The sequence below is a fragment of the Choloepus didactylus genome, chromosome 4 (assembly GCF_015220235.1).
Source record: "Choloepus didactylus isolate mChoDid1 chromosome 4, mChoDid1.pri, whole genome shotgun sequence".
Classification (NCBI taxonomy): domain Eukaryota; kingdom Metazoa; phylum Chordata; class Mammalia; order Pilosa; family Megalonychidae; genus Choloepus; species Choloepus didactylus.
Genome location: NC_051310.1, coordinates 3,663,027 through 3,679,647, shown reverse-complemented (window position 1 = coordinate 3,679,647; position 16,621 = coordinate 3,663,027). Strand labels below are relative to the sequence as shown.

Genomic DNA, 16,621 nt, shown 5'->3' with positions numbered 1-16,621 from the left:
GCTCTGGCAGCCATGTTAAGAATTGATTATAGGGAGCCAGGAGAAGTCGAGAAAGCTGTTTGGAGGTTGTTGGCAGTAGCATAGACAAGAGAGGATGCTGGCTTGGGACAAGGGTGGGGAAGGCGCAGTCTGTGGTTGGATTCTGGACATGGTTTGAAAACAGGGTAGATTGCATTTGCACTTGAATTGGATGTGGGGTGAGCAGAAAAGAGGAGAGCCAGATGGAGCTTTACAGAGTTTGGCCACAGCAGCAGAACGGATGGAATTGTTGTCAGTTGAAATGGGGAAGGTTGCTGGTGGAGAAGTCTGGGGGTGGAGGGGAAGTAGATTAGGAGATTGGGTTTGGGCCTGCTGAGTTCAAGGTGCCTTTAGATACCAAACGGACAGTCAGATGGATAAGCCAGGAGGTGGGAGAGGCTGAGACTGGAGGGAGATGGGCAGGGTGGGGAGAACACAGGCTGCGTTGGGGCTCCTGGGGCCATGGCAGAAACGGAGCATGGCAGGACCAGCTGTCAAATGTGGACAGGCCATTTGCCCTTTGACCTGAGAGTGAAGAGTATCATTTTCGCCTCACTGTATGGTTCAAACCTACTGTATTAAAACAGTAACTCCCCTGCCCGCCCCACCCCCCCTTTCACTGGAGACATTGACTTCCCTCTCCAGACCCACTTCCTTTCACTCAGAGTTCTGAAATGAGCTCAGCATGCGATCTGCTAGCAGAGATGGCACTCGCCCTGGCCTTTATGTGTGGTGCGAGCTGTTTTTACACCCTGTTAAAACATCACAAAGCCAACCAGACCAGGAGAAGCCAAGTATCTTTCCACCTGTGTGCACATGGGCCTCTTTCTCTTCTTTTGGCATCGCTGCCACTGCCCTTCTGCTAGGCAGGGTCCTACAGGGAGCTGGAGGGGAGACTGACTTTCTGTGGTAAACTGCTTACTCCACAGCAGATGCTTGGGAGCTGTGTGGGGAAATCCATGAACATGAGGCTTGGCTTGTTAAAATTCCTACCCCAGAAATTCACTCATGTCAGGTTCCTGTGCATAATTACCCTGCAGAATTTTGCAGAGATGAATCAGAGCCTGGCCAAAGATTTGGCAGCATGTTATTTCCTTCTTTTTTATCTTTATGTCTGGGACACATTTTGAATTGTTTTATATATTTATGCTCTAAAGGACAAGTTGAATACTAGCAGTTAAGCTCCTTTAAGAGAAATTCATTTACCACATACACTGATGAAACCACCACACTTTTTAATAAGTTATGGTGAAATGAGAAAGAGGCGTGTCTGCAAGACAGAGGTGTTCTGAGTTGTTTATATTTAAAAGGCTATGCTACTAATTGCTGTTGGTTTGACTTGAGTGGTGACACAGATCTTGCTACCTTTATCGAGGTAGAGACATGAAAGCTTCTCTGTCACTGAGGGCCCCTGCCCTGCCTTTAAACCAACATTCTCAGAATATGTTTTTATTCTGCCTACCGTAACGTTGGGAAAGGGAATATTCAGGAGTAATTGAAAATCATTTCGGGCACAAAGGCAGTGCCAAGCTTCCCCTCGCTCGTCCCCCTGGAGTCCGTCTTCGGGTGTGGTGGGGCACCTGGCAGTGTCGGGCGGCTGCCTGTCCCATTTACTCAACAACAGGAACCTGTTCCAATCCTGAAAATAAGGTTGCCATGCTAGTTGGTGCTGACTTCCTTCCCGGCCAGGCAGATCCGTGACACCAAACAACATTCCTGCAAATGTTCTCAGGGCACCCTTTCCTTTCTAAAAGTGAAGACCCGTGCAAAAGCTGTTACAGAAACATGATGACTTGTAGAAGCACAAGTGTGATCATTTTCACAGCATAGGTTTCTCCAAAAGCTTACCAATGATGATGATTAAAAGAAAAATCCCAGAACCTAGGCCTTATGAACAAGTTGCTGTTGCTATGGAAACAGTAACTTGGAATATCCTGTCCTGCGCAGTTCCTTTTCTGTGGGTGATCTTGCGTCATGGTCTTTGGAATCTGCAGTACAGTTTGCCGCTTCCATGAGGGCAGCATCCCCATCTCCTGGGATGTCTCAGACAAGTGTGGCTTTGAAAATGTGGAGAAGGAGGACGCCTGGGATTGGGGTGCTCAGAACTTGTTTTTGTTTTTGTTCTTTAATTGCTTGTTTCCCTTGGGAGCCCTTAGCTCAGGGACCCACCTTTAAATGGGGTGGGGTGGGGAGTGGAATGAATGAAGTGATGCATCTGCCAGTGCACAGGTGAGGCCAGGTGTGACTCCTTCCCCTTGAGCAGTGCTCAGATGCCCTCAGAGGAGGAAGAGGAGATGAAGACCAAGTCACAGCTATTTTTAAATGGTTCTTTGGTTTTTCAACTTTGAAAGACCAAAACCCAGGCACAGTTGACCTTTCCTCAGGGGCAGTCCTTGCCAGGTGTTGTGAGAGCCTCCCAGCATGGCAGGCAGCCCCCACAGTGAGCTTTGCTCAGTGGAGGTCACGGAGCTGAAGCTTTCAGGCCAGGCCTGTGGGGCTATGTAGTGTCCCTGGGGAGGAAGGGAAACCAGTATGATGAGAAAGCTGTCCCCAGAGAAGCAATCAAAAGTGATGGGTTGAGTTTGGGGAAGTAGAGAAATGGAGGAGATGGTACACAAGTGCCTGAGATCTTTCTTCATGTCAGGGTCACACTCTGAGAGCGGAAAGGGTGGCCTAGAAAGCAGAACTTATATCCGAGTGGACATTGCAAGGAGCCCTGGGTGAACTCAGTAAGAAAGCACTTTGCTGGGAGGTGAAGCCCTGGCTACACACAAGGTGCTGAGCTCCCCACTAGAGTTACTGCAGCAGGCTCAGGGTGGCTGTGGGGCCAGTGGGGGGTGGGTTTCACTTCAAAACAGGGCCTCTTAGGATTTGTTTCATCCAGATGACAGTGAGGTGGTGTTTCCAGTGAACTGCACAGCTAGCCTGGGGACTGAGAATGTCAGCTCTGCACCAGGCAACCCAGTGTCCACACTCTGGCTTTGTGACCTTGGGAAACTCCTTAACCCTTCTAAGCTTTCCTTGCCTCCTCTATAAAATCAGGATAATAAAAATACTACCTCACTCAGGATTGTTCACTGCAAGGGTACGTGCAAAGCAGAGCATGTGGAAGGAGAGATTGGCTAATACGGAAACTAAGTGATGAGAAAAGCTAACCCTCTTTTCTTCCCCTCCCAACTTAACCCAGGGTACTGTGGTCCTTGAGCTGTGTATTCCTTGGCTTTCTGGAGAAGATACTGTTCACCAAGCTGAGGCTTGATAAGGAAGGTTTTTCTATTTGTAAGGTAGAGTTCCAGGACCAACCTCAGCACGTCTCAGAACCTGCTCTCAGGAAAGCTTACGTGCTTGTGCTGCCTCTCCTTCCTGGCCCAGGGCGTTGCAGATGCTCCCCGGTGACAAGGAGGCATGAGCCTGGTGTGAGAACTGCCTGGGGCTGGGCGGAGGGACAGGCCCCTTCCCTCTGTCAGGCTTCTTGCTCGTGTCTCCTCCTCAGAGAGGCAGCCCTGGTAGTTCCATTTAAACTGCAACCGGCACCCCCAGGCCCCTTGCCCAGTGTCTGCCTTTTCACCACCTGTAGCCCCTGTCATGCTAATAGTCAGACGGATTACACATCTGACTACTGTGTCTTCCCTTCCCTCTCCCTAACTAGAATGTAAGCCCCATAGGGTGGGAATCTTAGTCCGTTGTTTCCTTGTGTTGCAGATTGCTAGAATAGTGCCTGGCGCAACATACAAAATAAGTATTTGTTTAAAAAAAAAAAAAATTGAAGCAGGCATGAGTTATCTAGAAAGGGCAAGGCAGCTTTAGTGGTTTGTGGTCAACACTGTTCCTGAGGATCCCACAGTTGCCCCCCAGCCCAGAAGGCCCAGGGAGAGGACAGGCAGTGGCTGTGGGGGGGGGGGGGGCACATTTTGGTTTGTGGCACATCCTCTTTGGTCTCCAGCAGCCCTTAGGGCCCTTACTGTTGACAGAGACAATGAGGCTCCAAGGCTGGGACGTGGTGGGGTGTGCTGCCCTGTGCCGTCTCTGCGGCTGATGCCTCTCTGGTCACTGGGCTCGTGTTGGGGTACAGACCAGGCGAGGCCTCACAGTGAGAGCTCTGGATTTACACAGGTGGGCCCTGCCTCAGGCCAGCACCAGCTGCCATTGGATTTGAAACTTCGGGGCCTAGCACCCTGGTCTGTGCCCCACCCCTGCAAAGAGACTCACAGGCCATGGAGTGTCCAAGTTTCAGCCCATTAAGAGAACAGCGGCCTGAGACTTGGCAGCAGTGTGAGAAGAGCTCTTGGAGAGGACATCCCAGTGGCCTGAACTGCAGTCCTCAGTCCCGAGCTCTTTGTCAAGCGGCGCCAGACGAGCTGAGCCTTGCGGAGGCAGTCCAGTGGTCAACAGCCTCGTGCTTCCAGGGAGGGTGAGAAGACTGGTCCTTGGGGGTCACAGGCAGTCCAGACTCAACCTCCGCTTGCTGAGACGAAGGCTGGAGAGGAGGGGATTTTTTTGTTGCTGTTTGCTTTTTGGGGCAGGTTGGTTACAGATTGGAAGCGTCTCTCTTCTTTTCCAGCTCCTTAGATATTCATTCCAGTGGTTTCTGGCTTTGGTAAAGTAAGTGTTCTTTTATCAAGTGGTTGGTAAACAGGGGCTTGGAGGAATGTCCCTGGGAAGAGATGACTAACCCCACTGAGGCTCTCCCAGCCCACCCCACCAGTGCCTTTTGCAGTTCCCTGCACTCTCTCTACATCCCACCCACTTGCTCCATCTCTAAGAGTTACTTTAAACCATCGTTCTAGAATCTCTCTCTCCAGCAGGAGGGAAGTATACAGTTGCTCTTCAAGAGCTTCGCCAACTTCTGGAGTCCCTCTTTGCCAGGATGCCCGCCGGTAGGGTCTGGGCAGGGTTCTGGTGGCCTTCATTTCCCTGATGCCCACTGGCTTCTTGCACCATCCCAGCAAATGGTCTCTGTTCTTGGGAGCTTTGACAAGTCAAGGCTCAAATATGTGAAGATTAAAATTGTGTTCTCTCCCTGAATTTTTGCTTCTCCATGTCAAATTGCCACAGTTCTTTTCAGATGTTTCAGGGCAACACAACAAGTCCTATTGTTGTTTCTTTCTTCCTATGTTTATCGACAGGCATATTTTTGCAGGTGGGATGGGGCAGCCACTCTGCCTGACCCTGTGCTGGGTCTTGGGATACACAAACAAGGTGAAGCCCCCGTCCTTGAGCAGCTCACAGGCTCACGGAGAGGAGAGGGACCTGCACGCAGTCACACAGCCGAGTGCGGCCAGTGTGGCGTGAAGGGACACCAGCACTTGAGGCTGAAGGGAGACGTCCAGTCCAGGTGGGGGGTGGGGGCAGCTTTGCAGAGGACAGGTCACACCCGAGACTGCGCGGTGGAAGGAAGGGCAGCATGAGCAAACACAGTCACAGACTGGGCATGGGGGACATGGCTGGGCTGGCGCATCCCTGGACACCCAAGTAAGGTCTTGTCGCTGTTGTTGCCCTCCCACCCGGTGGGTCTCAGGTGGCAGCCTCTGTTAGGGGCCGCAGGTCCAGAGTGTCACAGGGTGGAGTTCTCTGGCTGCCAGTCAGACACAATATGTTCTGGGCCCCGGCTGCAAGGGGATTGACAGGCCCCGAGATAGGGGGGAAGTGGCGTGCGTGGGGGCACCACCTGTGCGAGGTGCTCTTCTGGAGCCAGGCCTGCCCTGAATTGCCTCACCCATCTCCTAGTGACATTCACAGAGCAGCCATGTTCCCCACCGTGGCACTAGGAGGCCCTGGAGAGCCAGGCCACCAGCCCCCCACCCGTCCCCATCCCTGTCCCCTAGTGTGCTGCTGTGCGCTGGGACTTCTCCTGCCGATCCTCCCGCTGCAGCCACTGGCCACATCTGCTGCTCTGCCCGGCTCAGCTGCCCCTGCACCCCTGCCTCCCGCCCGTCCGTGGGCGCTTGTCTCACGGCCTCTCAGACGTCAGCCGGGAGTGGCCATGCCACATTCCTTTTGTCCTGCTACCGTGGAGTGTGTAGGGCACATTTGCTGTGTATTTCCTGTTAGCATGTCGTTAATAAATTGAACCAAAACACCACGACTTGGGCCGAAAAAGAGCAAATGCATGTTCTCTGAGTCCACAAGGCCAGGAGGGTAGAGGGAAGCCGCCAGCACCGCACTCCTGCCTCGTCTGGAGGAAGCGCGCGCTTCGGGCGTGACAGGTGCAGCAAGCATGCCTCCCCAGGAGGCTCCACCAAGCCCAGGGCGACCGTCTCACGATGGCCGACACGTCACCTTCACTGTGTCCTACAGACGTGTGGTGCATTCCAGGTGCTACTAGGGCAGTCAGTGGATTAAAATCATTGAGAAAATGAGTTTTCCCTTGAGTTTTAATGGGAGTTTTTGTTTTTTGCTGAGTATTTTTGGAATAGTAATCTCAGCACGTGTTAACATAGACCACCTGCACCAACGATGGGTCCAGCCCTGAAGAGGGTGATGGGTGAGGACCAGGGTCCTTCCTGAAAGGAGGGCTGGGGCAGGCAGAAAGGCTTCCCTGCGAGGGATGAGATCAGGGCATAGGGCCCCAGGCTTAGGGCAGGCAGGTCATACTGTGGGAAGCAGGGACTAGGCCGTGGAGGGGACAGGGGACAAATAAAAGTTCTGGAGGCGTTGTTGTCACGGCCATCGGTCTGATCTCTCCCTGGACCCCCTTCCTGCTTGTGCCATTCTGAGTGATGCCAAAAGCCGGGCTGACTTTCTGCAGCTGTTTCTCCAGCCACCTCAATTCCTGGAGAGATTCAGTACGGAGCCTGTGGGGTTCAGGAGCAGATCAGCCAGCACTGGGCCAGGCCCCTGCTGGGACGTAATGGGGGTTAAATGGCAGAGGAGGGTCCCGGCCCCACTCCCCACCACCAAGCCAGGAGTGGTTCTGGGCATCACACCTGTTTGTACCACATTAAGTGAAAGTGACAGATGTGCATTCCACTCGGCCACGCTTAGCATTGGCCTTGTCCTCATATTCCAAGATGGCTGCTGGAGTGCCAGCCATACATCCCAAATGGATGGAGAAAAGGGAGAAAGGCACACTCCTTCCCTCTTTGGAAGTATTGGGAAATACTTTGGTTTATGTATTGTTGACCCGGGTTTCATCTCATGGCTACACCTACCTGCGAGGGAGTCTTGGAAGTGCTCTTCTAGTTGGGCAACCACATGCCAAGCTGGAAACCAGGGTGGTGTTACAAAAGCAGAAGGAAAAATAGCTGCTGGGAGACAAGCAGAAGTCTGCCACAGAGACTCAACATGAGCAGCTGGTGGTAGTACTTTTATCTTTTTTGGATCGAACGTTAGTTATTTAAGTCAGGCCTTAAAGTTATAAGTCCCCAACCCTGAGCAGGGTGGGGAAGGTCAGGGCTTCTGAAATCAAGCAGTTTTTTTACTTTATGTCTTCAGCCAAGTAATACACAAAGATGGGTTTGGGGAGAAAGGTGGGATGAGCCCAGACGTTGTGAGTGGACCCCTGGAAAGTCTCCAGGCAGACTTAGAAACCGGTATTTTTGCTGGCAGTGCACGTGGAAAAAACCTCCCCTCAGCAGTACTAAGTAAACAGACACTCGATGCCTCGCTTCTCCAAACCGAAGTGCTGTCCGCTGCTCAGGTGAAACCAGAAAAGAAGCCAGAAAGATGACTGCTTGCCAATCAAAAGATTTCCTTTTTTAACCTGAAGGAAAGGAAATTGACACAGGATCCATGTGAGAAAAACGTATAGCCGCCTGTCCCTCCCCAAGGGTGCTTTGGGAAGTTTTGTTAAGTACCAGGTTGGTTCAAAAATAGAAATGCAAGTGAGGCACCCACCAGGCAATTACAGCCTTTCAAGCGACTGCTTAGAGAAGCAAGTTTTGCACTTGGGCAGTCTAGAATGTTCTTAAAAGTCAAAAGCAGTGAAAAGAGCCCAGGACTTGGAGTTGGGGGTTCTCACTGGTGGCCTTGGGCCGGTCCTTCCCCTGAGCCTCAGTTTCCAGCCCCTGTGGGAGAGGCCTCCTGCCCGACTGCCTCAGCGTGGTGGCAGTGAGCCCTGTGGCCCTGCAAAGGCCTCCCATGAATTGCAACACATTAGAGCTTTTTATTTAAAAAAAAAACACTAAAAAAGAAGTCATTTCTGCTTATATAAGTAATCCAGGTTCACTGTAGAAAATCTGGAAAATAAAGTATAAAGAAGGAGCTCACCTGCTCCCCCCACCCACAGCTGACTGCTGATCTTTGGGTCCCGTCTCCATACATAGTCTGTGTGGGATCTCAGTACAAGCTGTTTTATAACCTGCTTCTCCACGTCAACTTTTCAGGCATGTCAGCATCTCACCAGATGTCCACACCGTTGTTGATGTCCACAGGGGACCCCCCCAGGGGGAGGTGTGGTTTTTTTTTAGCCAAGCTGGTATTGTTGGCAGTCATTACCAGATCTTCACTATTATAAGTAATTGTACCTTAATTATTTCTGTAGGGAGTGGTTCTCAAAGGGGAGGGGCATTTGTCAGTGTCAACATGTTGGTTGACATCTAGTGGGTAGAGGCCAGGGGTGCCACTAAACATCCTCCCATGCACAGGACAGACCCCACAACCAGGATCGCCAGCAGTGCTGCAGTTTTCCTGGGCGCAGAATTACTGACAGCTATGGAGGCTGTAAACGTCTGTGACTGGTGTTGCCAGGAGGCCTCACAAAAAGATTTGTGCTCGAACCACCACAGTAAATGCATAAAAGTATGTTCTTGCATCTTTACCATCCCTAGACAATATGGTTTGTTGGAGCATTTCTTAGACTTCCATGTTTGACCATGACTTCCAGGGAAATTAGATGTGTGGAATCCATGCTGCTGAAAGTTTGGAAAGAGGGAGGCTACATAGAACCCTTCTGAGGAGCTGGCTGGAAAGGCGGTTCACCTACTGAGGGGGTTGTGGACAGTGCCCTGCCTTGTCCCCAAAGAAAGCAGCAGCTTACACAAGCGAGGCGATGGGGAAGTGAAGGATAGCAGACAGGTGGCCCAGGAGTGGAGCAGTGTTTTAAGTGACCAGCTCAGCCTGTGGGGCCCCAGCTCTCCTCCCCGCGGGTCCTGGCACAGGAGGGCTGTGGGCACTGCGGGCCGAGGCTCCCGGGTGGCTGTTCGGCCACTGGCCCTGCCTGGACTGGCTCCACCCGGGGGGCTTAGGGCCAGCAGCTGGAGGCGAGGAAGGATCTCAGCTCCCCTGGCCACTGTGGGGAGCACCCACTTCGAGGTCTCAGGGCCAGGGAGGCTCTGTTTCTGGTGGAGCCTTCTGACAGCTGGTCAGGTGCCCTGTCTGAGGGGAGGAGGGCACGTCTGGTGCCCTCGGGGTCCGGGTGAGCCAAGGGAGGTAGGTGGTTTTGAACCCATCTTGGGCAGTTGTGGAGTGGTCTAGAGCAAGGCCTGCTGATGGGGGGGGGGGGGGGTCCCACACTCAGTGATATGAGGTTTCATGTAATTGAATATGGGAGTGCCCCATCCTGACAGTCCAGAAAGAGGAGTGTCTGCAACCTCCTCAAGAAGTGACCCTCAGCTCCAGGACCACCTCAGGACAGGATGGGCAGGTTCCACACAGCCGCCCCGCACCATCCAGACTGGTGCCGAGGGCAGGCCGAGCAAACGGTGGTCTTCAGCTGGAGCCTAATTATGAGTGGGAGAAAGGGCATCCTGGGTGGGGGGACAGTGTGAGCAAGGGAGCCAGGGGTGGGCACAGGCAGACGAGCTGAGACCCCCCCCATGCTCCACTGGTCCCCTCGGCGCTCGCTTCAGGGCCTCCTGTTTCTGGTTGGTGTCCGCTGAGCTAACATTGTCAGGTGGTGGTGTGTCCAGGCCGGGTGGTGACTCCAGGGTGGCTGGGGAGGCTTCCCCTGGGGGTCAGGGTGGCCACTGCAGGGAGGACGGTGCTCCCTGCCTGTGCTCAAGTGGACTCAACAGTCTCCTAACACCCCCTTCTCCCCGGTCACTGTCTGTAGATCACTGTCTGACCCAGCCCAGCCCCCACGTAACCAGACCACCGGACGCTCCCTGAGGGGACTCAGACCCCCCGCTCCTGGCAAAGGCTCCTCAGAGCCCTCCCTGGCCTGGTCATCCTTCATGGGCCCCCCAGTCCAAGTCTGGCCACTGAAGCAGGTGTGGGGACACCTGCATCTCTGCCTTCCACCTGGGCCTGCTCTGCTGTCTGGGGACCCAGAGGTTGATGTGGCCCACTCATCCCAGGGAAAGGAGATCAGGTTAGTGCAGGATCTTTAGTAGTGACATCCCAGACGTGCTGGGGGCAGGCGTTGAAACCCCACCCAGGTGGCCCCCAGACTCTGATCCTGGGGGTCGGGAGAGGTGGCCCGGCCAGCAGGTGGCGGCACAGACTGCCTGAGGGGCTAAGGGGTGGGTGGTGGGGGAAACAGTCGCTCTAGCCCCCGGCAGCTCACCCCACTGGCTGCTCCCCAGGCACTGGCCGTGGGCCTCGGTGTGCCCACCCACGGTGCGACCCCCAAGCAAGAAACTGGGGGGGGGGTGCTACAGCTGGGAGGGGGAGCAGGGACCAGGAAGACAGCCCCTGAGCAGCTCCGCACCCCTGCTGCTGGGCCAGGGTCCCTCCCCTCCATGGGGGACACGGGCACCCGGAAGGCCCTGGAGGAGAGGGACTGATAGGGTTTTAAAAGGAACCGGGGATTTCAGGAGCCTGGAAAGGGCAGGAAGGCAGGGCCTGCGGCCAGCAAGGGGCTGTTCTGCCTGGGGATGGCAGCAGGGAAGGCGGGGGAAGGAGAGTAGGAACAGGGCTGTGGGGTGTGGGGGGACAGAAAGGCCGCAAGTTTCTGGTTCCTGCCCCCAGCCCCCACTCAAAGCCCTTCCTGTCTTCCCTCCCCTGCAGGACAGAGCCGAGCAAGGCGCCCTCAGCTGCTCCTGTGGCTGTTCTGTCTCCCCAGAGGCCCCAGTCCATGGGAAGCAGGGACGAGGGCCAGGGAGCCCGCACTGACCCCTCCTGGCTACTGTCCCAACTCAGAGAAAGCGGAGGCAGAACTGGTAGAAAATTGGCAGACTTGGGACGCGGACCGGCAGTCTGGCTGCTGGGCCCCTGGGGGCAGAAGGAGGCCCCACGTGGAGATGCAGAGACACAGAGCAGGCCAAATACCTAGTTTATTTCAGCATCAGCGACATCTTAGCCATCAAAAAAATAAACTCTACCAAGGGCGACAGAAGTCTCTACAGCGAGGCTAAGGCTGGGCCGCCGGGCGGGCACTGCCCAGCAATAAGTTAGGAAGCGGCGGGGCTGGTGGCGGGCACGGCCGGGCTTCACTTCTGGGCGGGCATCAGGTCGTCGATGGCCTGGCCCTGCTCCAGCCGCTGCTCCATCTCGATGAGCAGCTTCACCCCGTCCACCACCAACTGCACCAGCTCCACCTCCGAGAAGCCCAGGCGGTCTGCGTTGGAGACATCGAAGACCCCACCCACGGCAGCCGTGTCCACGCCACCTGGAGAGCAGTAAGGTCACCGGGAGGAAGTGGGCGGGTGCGGAGGTGGCCAGGCACGGACACTGGTGGGTCTGCAGTCCCCCCTTCCCTGCCCCCCCCTCACCTGTGCCTCGCTTCTGAAGCCGCAGCCGCTTGAGCACCTCCGAGAACTTCTCGTGCTTGCCCAGGTGGGGCAGCTTGATGTGCACACCTGCCCGCAGCCCTGTGCCCAGGTTGGATGGGCAAGTGAGGATGTAGCCCAGGTGAGGGTTCCACATGAACTCATAGTTTTTAGACTTGAAAAGCGTCTCAATCTGGAGATGGAGAAGAGAGCATGAGAGGGGAGACTAGGCTGTGCCCATCCTCAGGAGTGGCTAGGGTGGGTGGGACTAGGGGCCTGGGGCCTGGGTTCCCCCCTGGCATGGAGCCCCCGGCGGTGCGGGCGTGGGCTCGGGGCAGCACCTGGGTGAGGCCGTTGCAGAAGCGGGTGAACACCTCCCGCATGTTGCCCCCCTTCTGCATGGAGATGACCCGCAGGTGGTCCTCCTCATTGATCCACACTAGGAAGGTCTTATTGTCATTGTGCCTGGGGGGAGGGGACACGGTCAGGCCCAGCTCCTCCAGAAAAAACCTTATGGCACCCCCAGGCCCCCACCCCAAACCAGGGGATACCCAGGAGTGTGGGCTCCTCCCAAGACCCAGCCCCATCAGCTCTCCGGGGTCAGCTCAGAGAGGGCCCCCCCCCCTAAAAAAAAAAAGCAGCTCAGCTCCAGCCTACACAAGCTGCTGTGTGCCTTGGACACTGTGCCCTCCTCTCTGGGCCAGGGTCCCTACCTGGGGGGTAAGGGGCAGAAGCAGCTGAAGCTGACCCTGCGCGGAGGGCGGGGTGGCAGGCTGGGAGCCTCTCCCCGCCCCCCCGCCCTGCCCTGACTCAAAGAAGCTTGTGCGTCACCGGCACCTGGCAGCGTCCCGGTGGGGGAGGGAGGGACCGAGAAAAGAGGCAAAACAAGAGGCTGCGGCTCCCTAGAGGGGGATGGGGGCTGAGGCCTGCGCCAGCCAAGGTCACCTGCTGGGAGACCTGGGCGCTACCAAAGCAGGGGATCGCAGGGTGGCCCCCTCCTCCGTCTAGGTGGGCCCCACCCCCGAGGGAGGAAGGCGGAAGGAGAAGGAGGGGACGGGGTAGCGCACCAGATGCCACGGGCGTCGGGCCAATCACGGGCCATGCCCGAGGCCAGCAGCAGGGGCGACACGGGCTTGTCGAAAAGGAAGTGGTCGTCGATGAGCTGCTGCTGCTCCTCCTCCGTCATGCTCTTGAGCGCGTAGTACCTGCCGGCCAGGTCGCCGTCGAGGCTCGACAGGGCTGCGGGGAGCGCGGTCAGGAGGGCACCGCGGCCGTGCTGCTGTCCCCGCCCGCGCCGGCTCCCCTCTCCCCAGCAGCGCGGACCCACCCCCACCTCCGCAGGCCGCCCTCGGGGACGTGTCCGACGCTCCCGCCCGCCCCCAGCTTTGGGCAAGGCCAAGCGGCAGCGGCGGCGGCGGTGGCGGCGGGGGACCTGGGCCCGGGCCGCCCGCCCTCGGGGAAACCGGAGCCGGGCACGCGCAGATACGAGCGCGGCGGCGGCTCGGGTGACCGGTAAACAAGCCGGGGCGAGCCCAGGAGGGGCCCAGGGTTGGGCCGCCGACCCCCGTCCCTACCTTCCACCGCCAGCTTCTCGATGGCGCGGCGCTCCCCGCGGCTGCAGTGCGGGGGGAGGCAGAAGCCGCGGATGCTGCGGCCCGTGCGCACCCGCGAGCTCAGCACGTAGTTGGGATCCAGGTCGTCGCCGCCCTGGGGACGCAGCGGGGTGAGCGCCGGAGCCCCCCGCCCCCGGCCCGCCCGCCCCGCGCCCCCGCGGCTCTGCACCTGCAGGTGGTCGGGGTTCAAGTCGGTCTTGTGCTCGTCGCCGGGCTTGTAGCCCCCGTGCCTGTCCTCGATGATGGGGTCGAAGAGATCCTTGAACACGTCGTACGACTCCTCGTCGCCCGCCACGCAGCCCACGGTCATGATGTACGGGTGGCCTAGGGGAGGGGGCGCGCCACGGGGACAGTGACGTCACTGCAGGCCAGCCCGGGCCGCGCAGCAGGACCCTGCGGCTGCGCGGGAAGGAGGGCGCGTCCCTCGCGCGGACCCTGCCCCGGGACGGGTGCGCGTACCCGGGTTGTCCACGCCGGTCTGGATGACGTCGTCCACCGAGAAGCCGCTCGGCGTGCACTTGGCGCGCAGCTCGGCGTACAGCTCGGGGGTCAGCACCTTGGCCATGTGGTTGTTGTGGCCGCTCAGGTCGGGGTACTCGTCCTCGGCGGGGAAGCGCAGCTTCAGCGCGTTGTGGCTGTTGGAGAAGGGCATGGCGGCGGCGGGCTGCGGGGAGACGCGGGGTCAGCGGGGCGCCGGGGCCCGCGGTCCCGGCCCCACCCTCCCCCGGGACACGGCAAGATCCGCGGGGTCCGCGGCGCCGGAGGGCCCGGGGCGCAGCCCGGCCCCAGCCCCCCGCCCCCGCCCCCGCCCCCGCCCCGGCGCGCGCGAGCTCCCAGCGCGGGCCCCGCGCCCCCCGCGCGCAGCGCCCCCCGCCTCGGCTCAGGCGCGCGCCGACCCCGGCCCTGGGCCCCTCACCGGGCGGCCGGGGCGGGGGGCGGTCCTGCTCCGAGGGTCTGCGGCTCCGGCGCGGCGCGGGCGGACAGCAGCGGCTCCGCGCTCCCGCGGCTCTTAAAGGGCGCCACGCCGGCCGCCCATTGGCCGCTATTTATAGCCCATTCATTCCATTGGCCCGCGGTGCGGGGTGGTGCCTCCGTTTTGTCCGCCGCCCGCAGCCCCGGACACCCCCCCCACCCCCGGCCGCACCCCGCGCCGCCCGGGACCCCTCAGCGGAGCCCCTCGGACATCTGGACACGCCGCCCCTCGCCTCCCGGCGGGAAACCGAGGCCCGAGAGCCACCCGGCCCCTGAGGGCACTCGGCTCCCCCGCACCCCGGCCCCTGCCCTCCCCTGTCCCGACGGTTCCCGAGGTGACCGCGGCGAGGGTCCGGCGACAGCGTCCAGGCCCCGCAGCAGGCACTGCAGCTGCCGCCCCCGTCGGAGCTGGCGGGGAGCTGGCGGGGAGCCGCCGACCTTCCTCAAGGTGCCCGCGGGCATCTCCCGGGCGATCGCCGCGCGGAGGGAAGGCGCAGGCTGGCTGCGTGCCCTGACCTTGGGCAAGGCCCGGGGCTCCCGGCCCCGAGCCCGAGACCCTCCTCCTCGGACAGCTGCGGGGAGATGGTGGCTCCAAGAGGCCGCTGAGGGGCGCCAAGCCCCGCACGGTCTCGGACCCCCACCCAACCCCGCTCCGGGGGCCCGGGCTCAGCTCCCTCCTCCACCTCCCAACTCCACCTCCCAACCCCCGCGCCCAAGGACGGTCTCGACAAAGATGGGGGGGAAAGAAAAAGCTAATAAACAACAAGCAGGTGCGAGATTTTTAATTCTCATTAAGAATCTTAATTTTCATTAAGAATTAAGGCCCATGGGGATGAAAACAGCGACGTGTGCTGTGCCCCCTCCCCGCAGGCGGCAGACTGGCAGAAATGGGAAAGATCGACACTGGCCTGGGTTTTGCCTGGAGGATGACAATCACGCTGCCTGCAACTGTGACTCGCTTACACTCTCTTTGGAAAGCAATTTGGCAGTATCCATTAAAATTAAAGATGTTTGCACTCCATGACCCAATGATCCCCCTTCTAGGAATCCACCTATGGAAAACGTCTCAGTTCTCTCCTCAAGTAGAGGAAGAGGCCTGGTGGTGGTGGGGTGCTGCCCAGGGTGACCCGGAAATAACCAGGCTGCCCCTCCTGTGGGGAGTGGAAGCACCCCCTCCTGGGGAATGGCATGCAGCTACTAAAAAGAGCAAGTTCAAGCTTGTGGGAGAAATGCCCAGGATATGCGGCTAGGTGTAAAAGAGAGAAAGGTAGGAAAACCCTCCTGTGTGTGCATGTGGCAAATTCCCTTCCATGACTGCACAGTGAACACCTGCCAGCACTGGGCGCCGGGGGCAGCGGGCCGCGCCGCACTGTCCCCGCCCTACTGCAGAGGGGCTCTCCCATGCCCTCCGCCGCCGGCACCTTGGCTTGCCACGACCTGTTCCAAGAAAGCCTTTTGTAGACCAGTAAGATGGACCATGTGGCTCTGCTGGCCAGAGCGCAGATGCCCCTTAGGCCTGAAATCCCAGGGCTCTGTGCCTTCCACCCACACTCCAACTGCTGCCCCTTCCCCCTATTTTAGACATCTCTGCAGCTGCCCTTCCCACCCCACCACCAAGGCCCGATGGGCTCAAGTTTCTGTTTCTAGAAACCAGAGCTGAGGTCCCTGGAGGCCACTAGGCATAGGAGGTTGGGGGAGCCCCGGAGGCCTCCCCTTTGTCTCCAGAAGGCCAGCCCTCCCCACCCCCGACAGCTGAGGGCCTGCCTGGCCTCTCCTGCCCCCCAGGGAGAAACGACCTCCCTTCCCACCTCCTTGCGTGGGCCAGGTCAAGACGGGAGTGTGGGGGTCGGCGGGCCCTGCCCCAGCACCAAGGGCCTCTCCTGGCTAGGACTTCTGGCCATCCTCAGCCTCCTGGGGTGACATTCCTGTCCCTGTTTTGCAGAGAAGCTGGGTGACTGGTGCTGACAACCCTGAGGGCCTGGCCCTGTCCTAAGGAGGCAAAGGCCAGCCCTGGGGGGCCCCCAGCCAGGACGAGCCTGAGCCGGACAGACAGACGACTCGGAGTGGGCAGGTGGCACGGATAGGGAAGCAGTGGCTGGAAGTGGGGAGCAGGGCCAGGGACGGAATGGGGGTCTTTGAGGCCCTTGGACCTTAATGTCAGGGTGATGGCCCCCCCGCCGACACCAGGCAGGGGCTGCCTGGGAGCCTTGGTGGTACCCAGAGCAGAGGAGCAAGGGCAGGGGCGCAGCCTCTACCATAGCCAGAACAGAGACTCCAAGGGGACCTCGAATTGGTCTGTGGAACCTCCCCGCCCCTGTCCTCCCCGCCCACTTTCCACAGGGCGCACAGGAGCCAGTCTGGCGGCATCCAGTTGGAGCCATGACATCACCGGCTGGTTTATGGTCCACGGTCCTCAGAACTCACACTTGG

The 16,621-nt window shown here is 58.6% G+C and overlaps 1 protein-coding gene across 2 annotated transcripts; it reads right to left on the bottom strand.

Moving 5' to 3' along the window:
* Nucleotides 1-11,153: 11,153 nt before the first annotated feature.
* Nucleotides 11,154-14,262, bottom strand: CKB (creatine kinase B). 2 transcript variants are annotated; one of them, XM_037831767.1, is made up of 8 exons: nucleotides 14,136-14,261; nucleotides 13,679-13,883; nucleotides 13,389-13,543; nucleotides 13,181-13,313; nucleotides 12,674-12,845; nucleotides 11,948-12,071; nucleotides 11,610-11,799; nucleotides 11,154-11,506 (listed from the first exon to the last, which is right to left on the bottom strand). In XM_037831767.1, the coding sequence occupies exons 2-8, from the start codon at nucleotides 13,869-13,871 to the stop codon at nucleotides 11,328-11,330; spliced, it is 1,146 nt and encodes a 381-aa protein (XP_037687695.1). In that variant the 5' UTR covers nucleotides 13,872-13,883; nucleotides 14,136-14,261; the 3' UTR covers nucleotides 11,154-11,327. The 2 variants fall into 2 exon arrangements, with proteins under 2 accessions (XP_037687695.1, XP_037687694.1); XM_037831766.1 differs by having other exon boundaries at nucleotides 13,181-13,543; nucleotides 14,136-14,262.
* Between the last annotated feature and the right edge of the window lie 2,359 nt (nucleotides 14,263-16,621).

What these genes read in the sequence shown, in the direction of transcription:
- CKB (XM_037831766.1), bottom strand. Translation starts at nt 13,871, where the DNA reads ATGCCCTTCTCCAACAGCCACAACGCGCTGAAGCTGCGCTTCCCCGCC. An exon ending in CGAGAAGCTGGCGGTGGAAG is followed by an intron (nt 12,846 to 13,180) that starts GTAGGGACGGGG and finishes CGCTCCCCGCAG; the next exon opens with CCCTGTCGAGCCTCGACGGC. An exon ending in TCTGCAACGGCCTCACCCAG is followed by an intron (nt 11,800 to 11,947) that starts GTGCTGCCCCGA and finishes CTCCATCTCCAG; the next exon opens with ATTGAGACGCTTTTCAAGTC.